Genomic DNA, 19000 nt, shown 5'->3' with positions numbered 1-19000 from the left:
CTATTTCTGTGCTCCACACGTGGCTTCTTAGAATTTCATATCCTATAGTATACCATAATTTGATCAAATATACTGTTTTGTCAGAAAAAGAAAGGGTTTGATACACTGTGGGCATGCTGCTTCAGATATGAGCTGATGGCCGTCTTGGTGTTGGTGTTTGCAGTCCGGTCAAGCAACACGGCAAAGCACGGCAGCCGCTACCCCGACAGATGTGATGGCGCAGCACAGGTGGAACGGGGACTCCCCCTGGCCGGGCCCTGTGTAGGTCTGCATCCCGTGCACCCTGCTGTCCAACAGGTGATGCCGAGAGCACCTGTGTGAAGCGGAGCAGAGTGGGCTGTACGGCCCCTGCTCAGGGCTTTCCACACGGCTGCTCCCTCTCCCACCGACGGCTCCACTCCCACATCGGCCCGGGGCGCAAGTACCGGTCCAGCCCCGAGGAAGGAGCCGTCCGCAGCCCTGCCGCTGCAGAGGCAGTCAGGCAGCGCAAGGAGCCAGGGGTCAGCTCCCGTCTCCCGACAGGGAAGGGTCGAGGTGGCGACCCAGAGTCCCATACCGCGCGGGTAGCGAGGTAGATGGCGGAGGAGGCGTTGCCGCCGAGGCGGAGCCTCGCCCCGCTCCGCCGCGCCCGGCCCCGCCTCACCCAGCTCCGCTCCACCGCGGCCCCGCTCCGGCTTTTGCGGCCCCGGCGCGGCCGTGCTGCCGCGCTCCCCCGCTGCGTCCCGGCTCGCCGCGCCTCCAGGCGCCTCCTGCCTCCCAGCATGAATGTGAGGAGGGTGGAGAGCATCTCGGCGCAGCTGGAGGAGGCCAGCTCCACAGGCGGTAGGACGCGAGTGGCGTGGGGGCACAAGGCTTTGCTTCCTAGTTATTTTGGGGTCTCGCCCTCCACCTTTAAGCAGCAAGTCTTGCAACTTGGTGTGGGGTGAGGAGGGGGGAACTGCCTGCTTGCACGGGGTAAACGCATCTGTGCTCTCAAACTGTGTGTGTCTGTGGGGACAGTAAGCAAACGCTTAATGTCTGGGATCTCGGGCTAAGAAACCTCCAAGTCTTTGCGAAGCCCGCTGTGCGGTGCCTGCTGTCACCTAACTGGTACTTTTGCCTTTGCTGAAATGACCTGGAGGAGGGTATGAACCTCCCAGGAGGAACATGCACATCCTTTCTAGTTACCAACTCCCAAGAGGTAATTTTGATAGGTCCTACTTAACACCTGCCTGCTTTTTACCTTTCTGATGCTTAAGTAATAACTATGTGATAGAAACGAGATTCTTCTAGTAAGCCAAAGGCTGGCTGGCGCCTTTCTCTTCTCTATGTTGCACATTGCAGTTGTGCATTCACCTGTGCAAAATAACTCTCATTTTAGGGAGGAGAAAAGAGAGATTTCCTGTTCTCCATGGTGACTGCGATGCCTGGAGTGTTTGAGTTTTCTCCCAGCATGGGTAGGAAATGAGTTATGCAAAAATTTCTTGGGTGCAATGTGTGTAACTTAATGTTGTTGAGGAAGGTGTCCAGTTCAGTGCAGCTGGTTAACCAGAGGATGGTTGGACAGTTAATGAAAAACTTGCAAAATAGCCAGTGAAAATCAGGGGAAACTTGTTTTCTAAGAAAAGATGGAGCTATGTCATGGTTTCTGTTGTGTTGCTGGATTTCTCATAAACTGTGATGCCAGTGTAGAATAGCAGTCTTAGCATCAAGTTGCTTGGAAGCCCAAGCGAACCCAGCTTTATTGCTTTATTTCTGATGCTTCAGAATAGTCTTTTGCTTGCTGGAAGTCACTCACAGCCACATGTCCTCTGTTGGATTATACTTGGTTTTTCTCCTTCGTTAATGTCCCAGCTTTTCTCATGGGTAAGAGCTTGTAGCCCTTCAGATAGGATACTAGATCATTTGCTTCAGAGATATGGAACTTTTGTAATTGCCTATGCAATTAGTTTTAGGCTATCAGCTCAATTGTTTAATCCATCTTTGCATTTCTTTAAAGCTTCAGAAAAAAAGAAATATACTTAGTCATTTTGGTTATCCATCAAGGGACTCAGCAAACAAAGCAATGTAGTGATACTTCTCACTGCTTTTCAGATCCAGCCCCCCATTATAGTTAAGACTTTTCCCTCCATATACCACTGTCACCCTTACAGCTCTAGTTAGAGATCTGAAAGTCAAACCATTTTTCTGTAACCTAATGATACATCATCAGTGACAACACCAGGCAGACTCTTACCTACACACCTGTGCAACCACCATTCAGGACTGTTTGGGCTGAATAAAACTAAGGTCATAATTCAGACACAGTAGATTTGCACAACTGCTATTGAGGAATAATTTGGTTTATGGATTGTTACTATAAATTTTGAAACATAAGAAGAGTTAGCAGCTTAATATTTTATCTTCTAGATAGCAGTAACAGGGAAGTGTCTATATGAAAATTGAGTAAATATGACCTAAATCCATGTCATACAAATAATATGAAATATCAAGATGATATTTTTACAGAAAATGTTTTCAGTTGACCTGTGTATTATATGTGTTTTCCATTTTGGTTCTCTTGATATGCATGCCTTGTAGCTTTTAGGAATTAATGACAGCTTTAGCTCACTTTAGGCTTGTAATGGTGAACAGTAGTAAGATGCACTTTTGAACTGTTTCAGAATAAAAAGCAAAATCTAACTGAAACATGAGTTACTGTAGGAGAAACGTTTCTCAAAAATAAGTTCTTGTTCCAGAAAGAGCACATGGAAAGGTAAAAGAACAGAGCTAAGATCAACCCTCAACTTACATCTCGTCATTAGCTTGATGAAATGTGAAGCTAACAAGTGTCTAGCTTTACTGCTTTGAGCTTTCTCCCTGTGTGAGAGAGTACATTGATATTCATCTTCCCAGTTTGTCCCTTTTTCATCTACACTTCTCTTTCCACCCTTCCTTTATCTAGCTCTATCCATCCAGGCTCCTAAACTTTTAATTTGCTTTCAGTGTCATTAGCATTTCTGAATGTATCTCTGTTGGTTGCTTAACAAGGAAGAATTTGGTGGATTTTTTACCTCATTATTTCTCTTCAAATAGAAACAGTGCTTAAAATGTTAGTTACTTTTAAATGGTAATGCCTGCCTTAGAGCTCTTACAGCAATTTTATGGTAGTGCAAGAGAGTCAGAAAATTAAACCAGCAGAAGTGCAACTGTTCCCCTATTTCAGTTTTCTAAGTGAAATAAAGCCCAAGTACACATGAGCATCTTAAATTTAGAAAATTATTAATGACAAAGGAAACATTTTGTACCTTTTAAGGAGTAATGACTCCCTTAACCTGCTCTTCCTCTCTACTCTATTGCAACTTGCAAGGCATCTTCTCCATTCAAGTTAATGTCAGTTGGAGCACCACTGAGAGTTGTTGAATTCTCTCTTCAATACTGAGCCACTGTAAGGGTGAACCTTTTCATCCTTCTGTCCCATGAAACAGCCTTTGTCAATGTCTTATCTGTGAGGATGTTCTATTTGTGCTAGTGATAGCCAAAACTCATCTGCTGCTGAGTAAAGGCATGAAGTATCTTGGCAAAATGAGAAGAGCAGAGGGAGATGATTATCAGGAAAAGTTTGTATAGGTAAGAGTAAGCTTAACCACAACGTGTACCATCGGTTCAATATCTAGGACAAACTTAAGCCATTGGGAATATTAATATGAATAAGATGCTGTCACAGCAACTGGTTGCTTTGCTTTAAGGTATTGTGAATTCAGAATGGGGATTGTGCTGACCAGTATGCCCTTCATGGATTTTGTAAATATTTCTGTTGTTTGAAAAGGGCTCATTTATGACACATTTGGAAGATTTTCTCTGACTAGATGGGGTAGTTGCAAATTCTGCATGTCAGGGAAGAGGCTGTTATTTCTCAAGCATGTGCAGAAGATGGACCAAATAGTACTATTGAGAAGTGCTTATTCAACTTCAAGTTTACTTAGAGTTTGGTATTCTCTGTCATATCTATGAGAGATCCTTGTGCAGTAGTGTTCACTTTTGCTTTCAGTGAACGGTGGTGTGCTCTCGTTGCTTGAGGAATTCTTAGAAAACAAAAGAAGTAGTGCTAGAAGGACAATGAAATTACGTATGGGAAAAACTGAACATAGGAATTTAGGAAATAGGAATTTAAGGATGCTGAGAAAAATAATGAAAGTGAGGAGAAAGTGCTCTTGAAAACAATTACAGGAAGAAAGGCGAGAGGAGGGAAATGAGGAAGCAGCTTCTTGTATACCTTGAGAAACAACTGGTGTTAAACAAAAGCATGTCCTATTGAGGGATACTGGAATCCCATTATGTATTGGACAAACCCCTGTTGGGATTCATCTGAGCAATGTAAAGCAGGCAGTGACTTTCCAAGTGATTTCCACCAATACTTGTATCAATGTGAAGGCTTTGGTTTGTCTAGCAGTTCCGTCCATAAGACATGCTGTCAGTCAGGAGTTAGTGTCACTTTTTCAACTAATGATCTGTTGTCGTTAAACACTCTTCATCTTCCTAGGTATGAGAGACCTTCTGGCCATTTTATCCTACACGCTTGATCCTTAGTCTCTGCCCTGAGCCTTCAGTAACATGAATATGTTCTCATTGAGGAGCCATGGTCAGCTAGAAATGCTGCTTCCAAATGCCACATGTTACTGTGAAAGTTGCAAATCCACAAGGGAAAGAATAAACTAAATAGACTAGGAAGTAATTGATGATTTGAAAGAAGTAGCTGCGACATAATCCTCTGTGTAAAATTTGGTCTCTGCCTCCATTTCCATTCCTGTATTCAGTGAACATGTGAAGCAGTAATTATATGCAGAATTCTAGTATAGAGGGTCATATATGATATGAATGCTGACAATACTTTGGCTTTCCGTCAATATCAATTTTATATCAAAATAAATATTAATTTGCACAAAATCCAGCTTTCCTTTTCATTATTCTCTATTTCAAGGTTACTACCTGTGCTCAGAGAGTTGATACATAAGAAACTAAACATCTGGACAAATTTCAGGTATATTGGGGTTAAAGAACTGACTCTTTCCAGTTGTTTTTAGGTGTTATGAAGTATATAGAGGCATATACGGTATCTAGCAGTTAGTGTGGCCATAAGAGAAGTAGCTAGGGTTTGTCATGGAAAGCTTTTACAGTGCATCAGATAAGCACTTAGGACTCATGCTTTGGGTTGGAGCTGAATATTTGATCTGTGCAGCATTCATCTGTAATTCAGTAACCTATCCCATCTCAGCTACTCAGTTTGCCATTGTGATTTATTCGTAATCTTCGGCACTTGAAAAAGAAAGTATCTAAAAATACAACAACGTCTGATTGCTTCACTATTTCATAGATACGTGCATTCTTGCTAGGCTGTCCTGTTATCCTTCCCCCCACAGTTCTGCTTGTCCTCTGTTTCAAGAACTGAAATAGACTGTATCAGAAACCTTGCTTGCCAAACGAACACTGGCCATTTATTGTCTCCTATTAGCAGAGGCCATTAATCCTATTTGAGATGAGAGAGAAAACATTGGCACAAAGTTGTGGACTGGGCCAGGAGCCAAATCAGTTTTTCAGTGGATGTAGTTAATTCAATGTGAACCAAGTAGGATTCTCTTATTTGTTAGCTTGGGCCTATTGTGGGGTGTAAGGAGTGCAGATATAGAAACCATCTTTCTTTGGAGCACAGTGTGGCAGCATAGCTGGAGATAGTTAATAGCAGGGTTAATGGGCTAGTTTGTCTCCACAATGTTTGGCCTGAACTGTAGTGTGTGGTTGTGTCAAAAGTAAATGGATGAAAGGTTGACATAGGAGTCAAATTTTTGCTAGTAGTCATCTTTTCCAGATCCTGTTTTCTCTGGCAAGATCTTTGCTTGCTATTGCTTTGATCATTAGGCAGTATTTGGCCTAGATTTCCCACAAAGTACACCAGATGGAATGTGGAAGAGAAGCAAAAATGTATGCAATGTACATTTATGTATTTATTTTTTGAGTCTATAACTATGGAAAGCATGGAATCCAATTATTTTGTGATATTGTTAATTATAATTTGTAATTGATATTACAGGAATCTTGGGATCATATAGATCATGGTTTGTTTTGGTTATTTTTCCTCTTCATTTTCCATTCTCACACTCAACAGGAGGAATGATTTCTGTGTCATCACCTTTGTGCATGCAGCAGCAGAGGAGTTTGGGCTCTAGACTTGCTGCTATGAATTTGGGAGGTCTGTAGACAACTATAAACTGGCAGCAGTTTAATACATGTGGTTGGGTTGAAAGTATATTGGATCCATTTACCTCTAAGAATAAACCCAAACAGAATAAAAGCTGTAGAACTGAACACATACTGTGTTTTATTTCTGACAGCCCAGCAGAGACTTAATATGGTAATAAAAGGAGCTTTCTGTCAGAGGTCTGAAAATATAGTGTTGCTCTTCTATATTCTTTTTGACCTATAAACTAGATTTCTTTAGATTTACAGCTCATAGTTGTGATCCCCTGTTGTATGTTTATGATTTACGCTGCAGTGACAGAAACAGTGGTATAAAAGTCATGGACACTTATGTCCACTGGAGAAAGGCATGACAATAGGGAACTTTTAACCATAAACATTTCTCACTGTTAAGAACAATAATGCATATTTAAATGTTTGGACTTTATCATAGGAGAAAATATCTTTACATTTATACTAGATGTTTTCACCAAATAAAGTGTAAACCCAAAAGCTTCCCTGAGCACAGTGAAGTGGTTGAACGACCTTAAAGGCTTTGAGTGTCCTAAGACATAGACTACTAGGTAGTTGCTATATTTCATGCAGTCAGTAAGAAATGTTTTGCTATTTTAATGACAGAAAAAAAGACCAATTTTACTAATACATTGTCTTGTTCTCACAATTTTCAGTTACCTTTCCAGCAGAGAGAGTTTTTATGAATATCACTGTAGTCATAAGGCTTTAGTAAAACAAATATTTTTCTTGGTTTTGAACCAAAATTTACTTTTGTTAATAACCACAGTGAAACATTTAGATTTATTGGAAAGGTGAATGGTAGTCATAAAACGTGATGATGGGTCTGATTCTTCATACCGTGGATTTTTTAATCCTTGCCAAAAGTGGGAACAACCAGAACAGCTCTTCATCACAGCAGTTCATTTGACTATCATGACTATTCCTATAAACCCTTTGAGACCTATGGGAATAATTGCATCAAATAAGGATTTTGTCCCTAATATTTCTGAAAATCAGGAGAACACTGAATCTGGAACTGAAACACAGGTAAAGTTTATGTGATTTCATGTAAAGGAAGGAAACTGCTATGATGGAAGTCCTTAGCAATAATTAAAAGTTTTATAGCTCTGATATATCTGAAATAAAGTCAAATGACCAAAACCTTTTATTGAATCATTCATCTACATGTTTTACTGTAAAATGAACAGCACATTTAGGCACCCCTTCTCCAGTCTCATAATATCTGCATAATACATGGAGGGTTTCATAATTCGTGCAGCCTAACCAGTGTTACCAAAGGTATGCTCACCAAACAGGTGTTGCAGTAATGTACTGTCTTCTGGCAGTGGGAAATGCTGATCGTAGTCGTGCTGGTACTTTGCTGTTTGAGGACTCCTTGGGTCAAACCTCTAACATGGTTTTTTTTGGTAAGAAATTCTGCTTTCTGTGCAATCTCTCATAAAAGTTTCTGGTAATCCGTACCAATTGATTTCCAAATCCTTGAACAGTTTTATTAAATAGAAAAGAAACAGTATAATTCAGATGAAATCACTGAGTCACTGGAGACATAGAGTCTGCAATATTGACAAATATCCATTGTATAGAAATCAATACTGCTGATTTTTTAAAATTTATTTGTTTTGTTGGTTGTGCTCCAAAACAGTTTTTAATTATTTAGTTATTATAAGAGTTATTGTGTCTGTTCTGTTGATTTGTATTTTAATTTAAAGTACCATTAATATAACAAATAAATTACGTTGCATTCTACATCACAAGCATTTATCAATTTACCAGTACAGTGTGATTTAATCACTATTCAAGAAGCTGGGGAAAAATTTGCAAAATATATGCAATTTTTGCTTTAAAAAATTATATATAGTTATTTAACTTAGGTTTTTTTTAATTATACTACAATGTATGTTATAATAAAAACATATTGAAAGACAACATAGTACCAAACAAAAGATAAATATACTATGATGAAAAGAGCTATCATAAATGCATGGAGTAAGTTGTAATATAGGAAAAATACAGTTTGGCATTTATTTTTCAATTTTAACATACTTACCTGATGCACTTTGAAATGATGATCTGGAAGTCACACTCTGTGTAACATCTGTCCGATACAAGCATTGTTGCAGCTGGTTATGAAGGTTAGACATTACAGTATCACAGTATCACAGTATGCTGGAGATTGGAAGGGACCTCAAAAGATCATCTAGTCCAATCCCCCTGCCAGAGCAGGAACACCTAGATAACGTTACACAGGAATGTGTCCAGGCGGGCTTTGAATGTCTCCAGGGAAGGAGACTCCACAACCTCCCTGGGCAGCCTGTTCCAGTGTTCCGTCACCCTCACTGAGAAGAAGTTCCTTCTCAAGTTTAAGTGGAACCTCTTGTGTTCCAGTTTGCACCCATTACCCCTTGTCCTATCATTGTTTGCCACTGAGTAGAGCCTGGCTCCATCCTCGTGACACTCCCCCTTTATATATTTATAGACACTTATAAGGTCACCCCTCAGTCTCCTCTTCTCTAAACTATAAAGACCCAGCTCCCTCAGTCTTTCCTCATAAGGGAGATGCTCCACTCCCTTAATCATCTTGGTTGCCCTGCGCTGGACTCTCTCCAGCAGCTCCCTGTCCTTCTTGAACTGAGGGGCCCAGAACTGGACACAATATTCCAGATGGGGTCTCACCAGGGCAGAGTAGAGGGGAAGGAGGACCTCTCTCGACCTACTAACCACCGCCCTTCTAATACATCCCAGGATGCCATTGGCCTTCTTGGCCACAAGGGCACAGTGTTGGCTCATGGTCATCCTGTCGTCCACTAGGACCCCCAGGTCCCTCTCCCCTACACTGCTCTCTAGCAGGTCGTTCCCCAACCTATACTGGAACCTGGGGTTGTTCCTGCCCAGATGCAGGACTCTACACTTTCCCTTGTTATATTTCATCCCGTTATTCCCTGCCCAACTCTCCAGCCTGTCCAGGTCTCGCTGGATGGCAGCACAGCCTTCTGGCGTGTCAGCCACTCCTCCCAGCTTAGTGTCATCAGCAAACTTGCTGATAGTACACTCAATTCCCTCATCTAAATCATTGATGAATATATTAAATAATACCGGTCCCAGTACTGACCCTTGAGGCACTCCACTAGTTACAGGCCTCCAACTAGACTCCGCCCCATAGACTACAACTCTCTGGCTTCTCTCCTTCAGCCAGTTCGCAGTCCACCTCACTACCTGGTCATCCAGTCCACACTTCCTTGTTATTTTTAAAAAGATGCTGTAATTGAATGCATACACGCACTGACACTTAGGTGCTGTCTTGATCTCTGCACAGCCACGGTCTGCAATCTGCCAAACCTAAGATGCCCAAGTAAAAAAATATAATAAAACAATGGAGATATACCTGCAAACTGTGAGAGTGTGAAGTACAATTAATATGCAGAGAATCTCATGCTGCTGTTTCAGTAACTAGGTCTACTTGCAGTACTATGTCATTCTTCAGTCTTTCTGTTGCTGATCATTCTATAGTATGTAGAAATATCTGTGCACATGCTAAGTACAATAAATTTACAATCTGTAGCACATTTTCAAGATACTCGAACCAGTACTACTACAGTGCTTTTATGCATGAATGTTATTGATTATAGTTTCAAAGAACACACTAGAAAGGAGTGACCTTTTTTGAGACCGTTTGTTTCGGAGTGTGCCCAAGTGTGTTGTACCAACTGCTGCCAGGTGTTCTGCAGCAGCAGGTGCCCCCTCAATGCCCAAGTGCTGCGGCGGGCCAGGAAAACCTCTGCATACACACACAACACCAATCGTAGGAGGGACATGCTGTATGTGTGCACATGGTTTTCCAGTTTGGATGGGTGTTGGGAGAATAAAAAGTAGGCTGTGGGATTGCAGTCCCTGCCAGAGCAGGAAAAAAAAAGGAGAGGAAAAAGATTGAGAAATGCCTTTTGTGTGTGTGGCTTCAGTGGTATCGGAGCAAGCCAACTCTGAGGTCTGCTGTTGTATTACCTTTAGCTGGGGATAAATGAATTATGTTTATCTTAAAATAATTAGGAGAAAAATCAGTAAACATACTGTTTTGAAACAATATAAAAGATGTGTATCAAGCAGATCAAGCCACAGAATCATTTTTTGTTGTGTGCTGCTAACAGTGTGGTGGGTGTTTCCTCATATCACCATCAGTCTGGAGTTTTGACAGTGTAGCTGGTTTTAACCTGGTGATACCCAGACGTCCTTAAACATTCTGGCTATTGACTTGTATTTCACTGCTCAGTAAGTAAATGGTACCCTGTATACCTGATGATTCACTCTTTCTATTCTGTTCTATGTATCATTTTCCATGTTGATTTATCGACATTTGAGGTCATTTTGCTGTGTCCTCAGGTGCAACATTATAAAAAGTATCACAGGTTGTAATGCTGTCTATAGAGAAAGATAAATCTAGACTGTTTCTCCGGAGTGTTGTGTGCTGGCAGCATCCACCTGCTGGTAACTGAAACAAGTACACAATAAAGTTCATTGTTATTTTTAAAAAGATGCTGTAATTGAATGCATACACGCACTGACACTTAGGCGCTGTCTTGATCTCTGCACAGCCATGGTCTGCAATCTGCCAAACCTAAGATGCCTAAGTAAAAAAATATAATAAAACAATGGAGATATACCTGCAAACTGTGAGAGTGTGAAGTACAATTAATATGCAGAGAATCTCATGCTGCTGTTTCAGTAACTAGGTCTACTTGACGTACTATGTCATTCTTCAGTCTTTCTGTTGCTGATGAGGTGGAGTTTTCCCCTTTTGTTTTTTTTTGCAATATGCCACATTGTGCAATCATCTTCCCAGCCCATTTCCAGAATTGGGAAAATGTGAGAACTACCTCTGTGGCTAAGACCTATCAACCTGTTTCATTGTTTGCTTCGAAGCCGTTGCTTTCAGTCTCTCCCCATATTTGTTTCCCTACCTGGGAAACAGGGGACAGAGGTGTTAGAGTAGAATAATTAGGGCTGGAAAGGACCTTAAGACCATCTAGGAGGTCAAATATCAGGATGGGTTTGATAAAAAAGTGATAGGTTTTGCCCTGTCTGCCTTCCATTATGTGGTGATGAAGATCCTCTTTGCAGGAGGAGCTTGAAACCTTCAACTCTTTCAGACAGTGGTTCCCCACTTCTGCCTCTACTTGCACTTGGAAAGCACATATGAAGCCCTCAGCTGAATGAGTACTTTCTCACCTTTTCTGCCTGATCTGTTACCTCAGAGCAATGCTGCTTTGAGGTTATGCACTTTTTCCTAGATTGGTTGATTGTCAGTGAAAGGAGAGTATGTGGTGGCTTCAGTGGAACTGGTTGGTCTCTAATGCATGTTTTATACAACTGAATGCCAGGGTAAAAAACCACATTGAGATTAAGGTGAGGAGGGAATAGGTGTGACTGAGGGTATACAGTGACATAGCTCTTTACATGGCACACCTGCTGTCAAGTTTCACCCTAATACTTTAAATCTTTATTAAACATACGAGCTAGCAAGACTTAAAATTATACAGATTCATACCTGAATACCTTGCTTGCTTACTTACTTTGCAGGGTTGTACAGAATTTAGACATTGTGTAGACTTGTAAAAATCTTTGCTTCAGTTGCACCTTTTGTTTGCATTCAGCTAATTTTCTGATACTAAAATAGAATAAAGCAATTCTATACTTCAGTATAGAATTATAAAGATCACTTCTGATTTCTAAAGTCTTTCAGTCATTCCAGACTTCTTGAGAATCAGTGACTTTTTTCCTTCCTGAAGATACGGGGGTGTTCAGCTAAAGCCCCATTTGTATTAAAAAGAAACAAAACCCAAACAACTCTACTGATAATTTAATTGCATGATTTACATTACCAGGGTTCAAAACTGACTGACTGTACTTAGAAATGCAAAAGCAAAAAAGTTTTGACCTGTTCAGAATGGAACGTAAAGCTACTTGAAACATATCAGTACCTTTCTAACATCTTATTAAACAGTGCTTTATCAACAGTCACTTTCATCAACAGCACTTTAAATTACTACTAGACTGATAATCTGTTAGGACATTTTCAATTAAATAATTCAGAAGAAAGTAGGCTTTTTGTGTGTATTTTTTTCCTTTCAAGAGCCCAAAACATTAATAGTGTGCTTTCACATATGCTGCATCACAAAGAGTACATACAGACATGCTTTCAGATGAGAGACAATTTCTCATTGAAAACAAACAAGAAAAAGTTGATGGCATTGTCAAACCACTATTTAGTAAGTGGCAACATACAATGCTGATCATGTAGATCGTATATCATCCATTTTGCAGGTGTAGTGTTGAAAGAAATGTGTATTCAATAGTAAACATACACTTAATTAGATAAACTGATACCAATTTCTTGTTGCAATAACACTAAACTGATGGTCTGTGTTCCAAGAAGAGTATGTATTGATCAAATGCACCTTGCACTGGGGCAATTAATATAGATCTTTTCTATTCATCAGTGCCTGCTTTTTGACTTGAAGGCCTGATCTTACAATAGTTGCAACATAGCGTGGTGTTTACAACTGAGAATCACCCTGTTAAGAAATATACTTGGTCATAAGTATTTGAAGAGTAGAATTTGGTCCTTCAGCTTCTTCCATGCCTTATGGAGAGGGGAAGAAATAAAAATTTTCTCTCTTCCTGTATAGTACACAATTTCATAAACCAAAAATAGTCTGTGGCTTTAGGGGATGCACAACTACATTGACAATACACCTTGGTATGCTAATATAATCATGTAATGCTAATATAATGTGAAAGAATATGAGAAACAAAAAGAGATATCAAAAGAGAGTCTGTTTCCCTGCTCAGAATACTGCTTCTTGAGAGTCAGTTGTTCGTTTTCTGAGAAACAGAACTTCTCAAGGAATGCTGAGATTTTTGTGTAATATGATTTGAGAAACTTGTATTTTAAGAAGAAAACCCACAGAACCAGCAAAGTTGTGGATTTTCTGACTGAGGAGAAAGTAAATAGCATATACTCTGTCAAGTTTCTAGGTTTCTAAGTTTCTCTAAATGGTAGGCAGACTGACTAACCAGGCTGGTTACATGGAGCCCTATGTAGTCCATACAGCCTCCTTGGGGCAGAAGACTGATGCAAAATCCAGCTCAAAATTTGTTATGTTTAACTTCAGTTGTACTTTTCAGAGAAAAGCAATAAAACCCCATTGAATCGCAGAGAAATAGTTTGGAAGATAAGTTGAGAAGTCTTACTTTTTATCCTGATGGCCCAAGGCAGGATCAAATTTTTATATGGTATTTCAGACAGCTTTTGTATAATGTACTTAAAATCCACTGGTACTAGGTGCTTCATAACATAAGAATCTACTCCAGAATTTCTTTTTCCTCATACAAAGTTTTCCTAGTTCTAAAGTAAGTCTTCTTACCTTTAAAGCCTGGTACACCAACGGTTGAAATACATAGCCAATATTTTACACTGCTGAAAAGGACAAAAGTGTTATTTTGTATCTCTTACAGACTTTTGTCTTGTTTATATTTTCAAGTGCAAACTGCTGCCACTTTTGCAGCAGCCTTTCACCTGTCTTCAGCCTGTGATTTAAAATGTTGAGCAGTGTCACACTTCTAAGATACACGAGTCTTACATAAACAGCTTTTCCTCCCCTCAGTGTTTCTGTACAGATAGATTATTTCTCTGGAACTCTACTTGGTGTCTTCTACTTTACAAATGATAGCTAGTCTTTGAATGTTGCTTTTTATTTTTTAACTTCCAAACCTGTTGGAAGCTTGCTGACAACAGTGCTTGAAATTGAAAAAAAGTATGGTACAGACTTCAACTTAGATCCAGGAGTTTCGGCCTTGCATAAAGGAGAGATTCCAACTTGCCTCCGTTGATGGTAATTCTACCCATCATGCAAGAGCTCTTTAAGAGTTATTGCTTCCATGGATATGAGATCAGCAGCTCCCAGTTCCTGTTGGGTCTGAGGATCAGTCAGTATAGAGTAAGTTACATCCTTGCAGTGCAGCAAATCTTTTGACCTTTGTATGAAGCAGCTCTCAAGAATTGGGGATGTGGTAGCAGTCATTGTCTTACAAGAAGTAATAGACATCAACTTTACCTCATTTCTGTGGGAAGCTGGATGAAAGACTGCAGGGATCCTCAAGGGCCTCCAGAACTTCTCTTTTATGAGCTGAACAGGTATTCCAAATAAATGAAACAGATAAGTGCAACTTCAGTATGCACGGATTTCCAGCTGTTGGATTTGGATCTTTAGAAAGGAAACTTTGTGGGAGACCTTTTTATGAACTGTATCTTTACTAAGAATATTTTAGGTCTTGAAGAGTTGATATGTAGCATGAACATCTTAGTTCTTTTTTCTATACATAAAAACTGAAGATGGTTACTTGAAACATTTTCTAACATGAAAAGTCAATGTCACAGGCAATAGCAAAGCTTTTGAAGTTTCAAACATTTCTTATTCAGATTATTTTTATCAGTGCTGTACCATCTCACACTTGATAAGATGTGCCACCCCTTTTATGAATGTCTTTACCAAATGTTATTATAATGATAAAATACAGTGTGCTCTCATATTTTTCAAGGCTGACGTATCTAGGAAGCTTTAATCAGGAAAGATGTAATATATTTCAACTTTGGTATGAGATTCAACCTTTTTACTTTTAATTTTGGGCTTACATACTCCAAAAATACAAACTTTTGCCTAATTAAAACCACCATTAGGATGGCACTTGCATACAAATGGCCATACAATATTTATTAGCTACCTTTTGCAAAGTCATTTTTATGCTTTAATAGTTTAGGGATATGGTTCTTTAAGTTTGTAGTTCCAGGAGAGTTCAGTGATAGCTAGTCTGTGGATGTTAATAAATTAAACTGTGTGTTTGTATTCAGTTGTGAGACATGATTCTATGTGATAAAGCTATTTCGGTGAGCCCGGGCAGAGGCTTTTATCAGGCAGTCCTCAAACGGCACAGAGTTGGCACTTTGACTTTATGCCATTAAGCATTCCTTGTGTTGGCCTTGCTGGGAAAATGTTACACTTGATTTTTATATGTATATATAGCATCTTCTTTTTTGTATACTTCATCAACTTCACAGTGTTTGATTCACAATTACTTTGTTAACATTAATCACAACTGATGTATTTTATACACTGTGTGTCTTTGCCTTCACAGCGTTTATTCTTCCTTTGAATTTTATTTTAAATGTTCTGCAAGTATGTCAGCCTAGTGTTGCCTTTTTCCTTTAGAACAGCTCTGTTGGGACACTTGACCTTGGCTGGAAGTGAAGTGTGCAATGAATTCTATTTGTTGTGCCTCTTCTTGTATAACTTTTTATTTAGTCTAGTAATTAGTTTTTTATTAAGCTATAAAGCCAGTAATCATGTACCTTTGATAGTCTGTGAGGAGAGCTGTATTGTTATTGGATGATAGACTCACAATGCTTTTTAATCTGAATTCCTGACACCTTAAAACAAAATTACTGGATGCTTTCTGATGTCTCGAAGATTAATTCATGATAGAGAAATTAAACTGAGAAGTCTTAGTAGGAAGATCCTAACTTTCTTGGTCTAGGCATTTGGGCTATGCCTGAATTTGGGAAATAGTAGCTTAGACTTGTATTGTGAAGTGGGGTTATTGAGTCATAATGAATAACAGTTTTTTACAGGGTTTAACTTCTAGCGCTAGTCTAGTTTGACTGACTAAATACCTGCTAATAACGGGAGTCATTAAGTAAGCTTCTGGACCACATCTTCCCACATAGTTTTATCTAAAAGAATCCATTTCTGCATTCCAAGTGTATTTCCATGATGTGAACCAAAACATGGTGACTGGGAACTATTAGGTGACTTCTGAAAGCACATTTCTGATCTAAAAAAAATTGCTGGTATGTCTGCATGTCAGACAGCACTGTGGGAGCTTTGCCATTTTTGAGGGCCCAGAAATTGGGTGAATCTGTTGAATTACAATTTGATCTCTTTTGCAGAATCCAAATCTGATCCTTCCTAGATCAGGGAACTTACAGAGACGTGCTTAGAGACAGTCCTAATATTTTAGGGATGTTTGTTAAAGATTGGGCCTATGTGTATGTCTTGTTAGAGCCAAATTCTCTGGAAGAGATTTTACTAACATCTAATGACCATCACCAAACATCAGCATCATTGGGCAGAAGCTATTCCTCACTATTTGATATCTTGTATCACTTGCCTGATTGACAATTTGCAGTTAATTCTCATTGTGTGTATTCAGGATGCTCATTTAGTTGTGACTGAGGAACACCATGTACGCAGAAAGTAGCACAGAACTCCCATCAGCTAAATGCCTTCTTGAATAGGAAAATCTATAGCTGTGTCAAAAATACACATCATAGGTTTTAAAAGTAGAATACATATATGCTAGGATTTCAGTGCTGGACTTCTTAGATTGGATGTATTGCAGACTGCGTTCTGCAGCATAATGCAGACACACCCTGGTAACTTTCAGTAATCTCTGTGTTTCAGGATGCAATTACTTGTCCAGAGAGAATATACAGAGTAAGTGAAACATCAGAGGGAAGATTAAGTCAGTAGCACTGCAAGGAGTATAAATCTGTGTGAAGGTTGGCTAATTTTATAAATTAATTTGTTGTTGCAGCTTGAACTGGAACTTTTAAAATATTGTGCCAAAGCACAGCTTGCTGAATATTTCAGGAACATTTGTAAGTACGCTTAGAGCTTGATCATAGCAATTGGGTAGTGTTTTCCTTGCACACCATGACTATAAAGTCTGATAGTACTCCTGTTTGCTATAGAAGTGGCCACAAAGCCAAACTAACTTAATTTTGTCTTGGCCATATTTTCAAGTTCAAAATCTACACCTTGCAATGTCTTTTTATTTTAAAGAATCAAATTTATTTTCAGAATGAGTATGCTTCTTTTAAACATTGCTAAATTGCTTCTAAATCCAATTATTTCAGAGATGATGCAGCTGCCAGATTTATTCTTAGCTCATGTAAGCCATCTCAGCCTATTATAAAAATGTTTTAAAATCTTGAATGCATGAAGACTTCATTCCTTGTCTCACATATTCAGTTAACGTAAGAAAAGACACACAGTTGTTTGGTTTTTTCCCCAGAATTGTGTAAGTGGAAATCTCTTCCATGATGGAAGCTAAAAATGGAAATTATTAATAGTAATATCTTGGAACTTAAAAGTGACTGGAAATTTCTACTCAGCACTGGTGAGGCCACACCTGGAGGGAGTACTGTGTCCACTTCTGGGCTCCCCAGTATAAAGGAAACATGGACATGCTGGAGAGAGCCCAGTGTAGGTCCACAAAGATGAAGGACTGTGTTCAGTGTTCAGTACTTAAGTTCTAAATTAGAGCAAAGTATAGATATACCAAAAATAACAGTTTTCTTTAATATGTACTCCAAGATGTAGGCACTCAGGCATTACAAATTATTGCCATGATCTATCTGAAACTAGTTTTGAGAATCAACTCTTGTGTCAGTAGAATTTCCTTACCTGTTAGGACTCTTGTTAGTTAGTTTTGTATGTAGAATGGGGTCTGTCCTTTTTGCCATTTGGTCTCCTGTTCTTGCAAAGAACCTTCAGTGGCCTAGATGAGCATCAATAGCTGCAGATTTGAGCCACAGCATGGAAATGTTGGCTCTGTATGTATATGCATGTATAGCATGCAAGAGAATGAAATTATTTTTGTTTCCCGTTTCATTGTGTCTGTGTAACTAGTACTTGATTGTGTGGTACATCTATGGTATCTCTAAATGAACTGAGTAGGTCAGGTGGGGTAAATTAAGCGTATCACTTCATGCTGGGTTTTACGCAAGTTTTCAAAACCTAAGTCTGGGATGTGTACTAAGCTGTTATCTGTTCCCAGGAAAATGTAAACCAGATTAAGGGTTCCAGAGCTCTCTCATAAGTTTTACTTTAAGTGATTTTGAAAGTTTCTTAATGTGTTGTAGCCCACAGCAGCAGCATCTAGATATTGCATAATTACCCGCTTAAGAAATTCAGTCAGAACAGATGCTGTACGATTGTGTATTAACTTGCATAAAGATGTTTCCAGTCAAGTCAAAGAATTTTGCTGTTACTAGTTGAACACAGGGAGCTGCACAGCTGAGCTCAGGTGAATATTAGTCTGTTTCTTGAAGAAAAATATTTGGTGATTGTATCATAACATAACCCAGAACTAGTACTTTAGATTTATAGTGGTACAGTTTTCTTTTCATCGTTACTTGAAAACACAGGAAATTTTCATGTAACCTGAAGTTCTGTCTCCCTCAGGGCATTACTTAGTGCTAAGTGAGACCCTGATATCATGATTATGGTTTTGTTCCTTTCTCTTTTTTTCATGCTCATGAAAAGGGAATCTTTATTTCGTAAATTTTCTTACTAAAAACTATTGTGTTAATAAAACCACAAATAAAAATGTGTGAGGCAAAAGTATGAGCTGAAACATTTGTACTTTTCAGGACTCTCTTTTCTTGTAAACAAGAATGGAATTGCATAGACTTATTCATACTTTAAATATAGTATTAGTTTAATCTTGTTTGTGAGCATTGGTAACATGGCTAAAAATAAGGGAAAAAGCTCCAAATCACAAAAATCCCAACCTCTTATTTTTTTCCAAAGTTTTTAAATTTTGATTATTAAATTATAGTTTGTATTGAAAGCACACATAAGAAAATTATCCATTCGAATTTATAAACTCATGGGAGACTAAAAAAAGCTTAGTGCGCTGACATAGTCCTGATGGGCAC

At 39.1% G+C, this 19000-nt stretch overlaps 1 protein-coding gene across 2 annotated transcripts in view; it reads left to right on the top strand.

Moving 5' to 3' along the window:
• The first annotated feature begins 628 nt into the window (after nt 1-628).
• Nucleotides 629-19000, top strand: part of KCNIP4 (potassium voltage-gated channel interacting protein 4) — a 447064-nt gene continuing 428692 nt past the window's right edge. For both annotated transcript variants that reach the window (XM_062636492.1, XM_062636485.1), the window contains exon 1: nt 629-822. In XM_062636492.1, coding sequence (XP_062492476.1) covers nt 762-822 — 61 coding nt within the window. In that variant the 5' untranslated portion in view covers nt 629-761. The remainder of the gene's footprint in view (nt 823-19000) is intronic.

The sequence above is a fragment of the Pezoporus occidentalis genome, unplaced genomic scaffold (genome assembly GCF_034315485.1).
Source record: "Pezoporus occidentalis ecotype Australia unplaced genomic scaffold, CSIRO_AGI_Poc_V1 ctg48, whole genome shotgun sequence".
Lineage (NCBI taxonomy): Eukaryota > Metazoa > Chordata > Aves > Psittaciformes > Psittacidae > Pezoporus > Pezoporus occidentalis.
The sequence above is the reverse complement of the archived record's forward strand: the minus strand, read 5'-3'. Positions and strand labels throughout refer to the sequence as shown.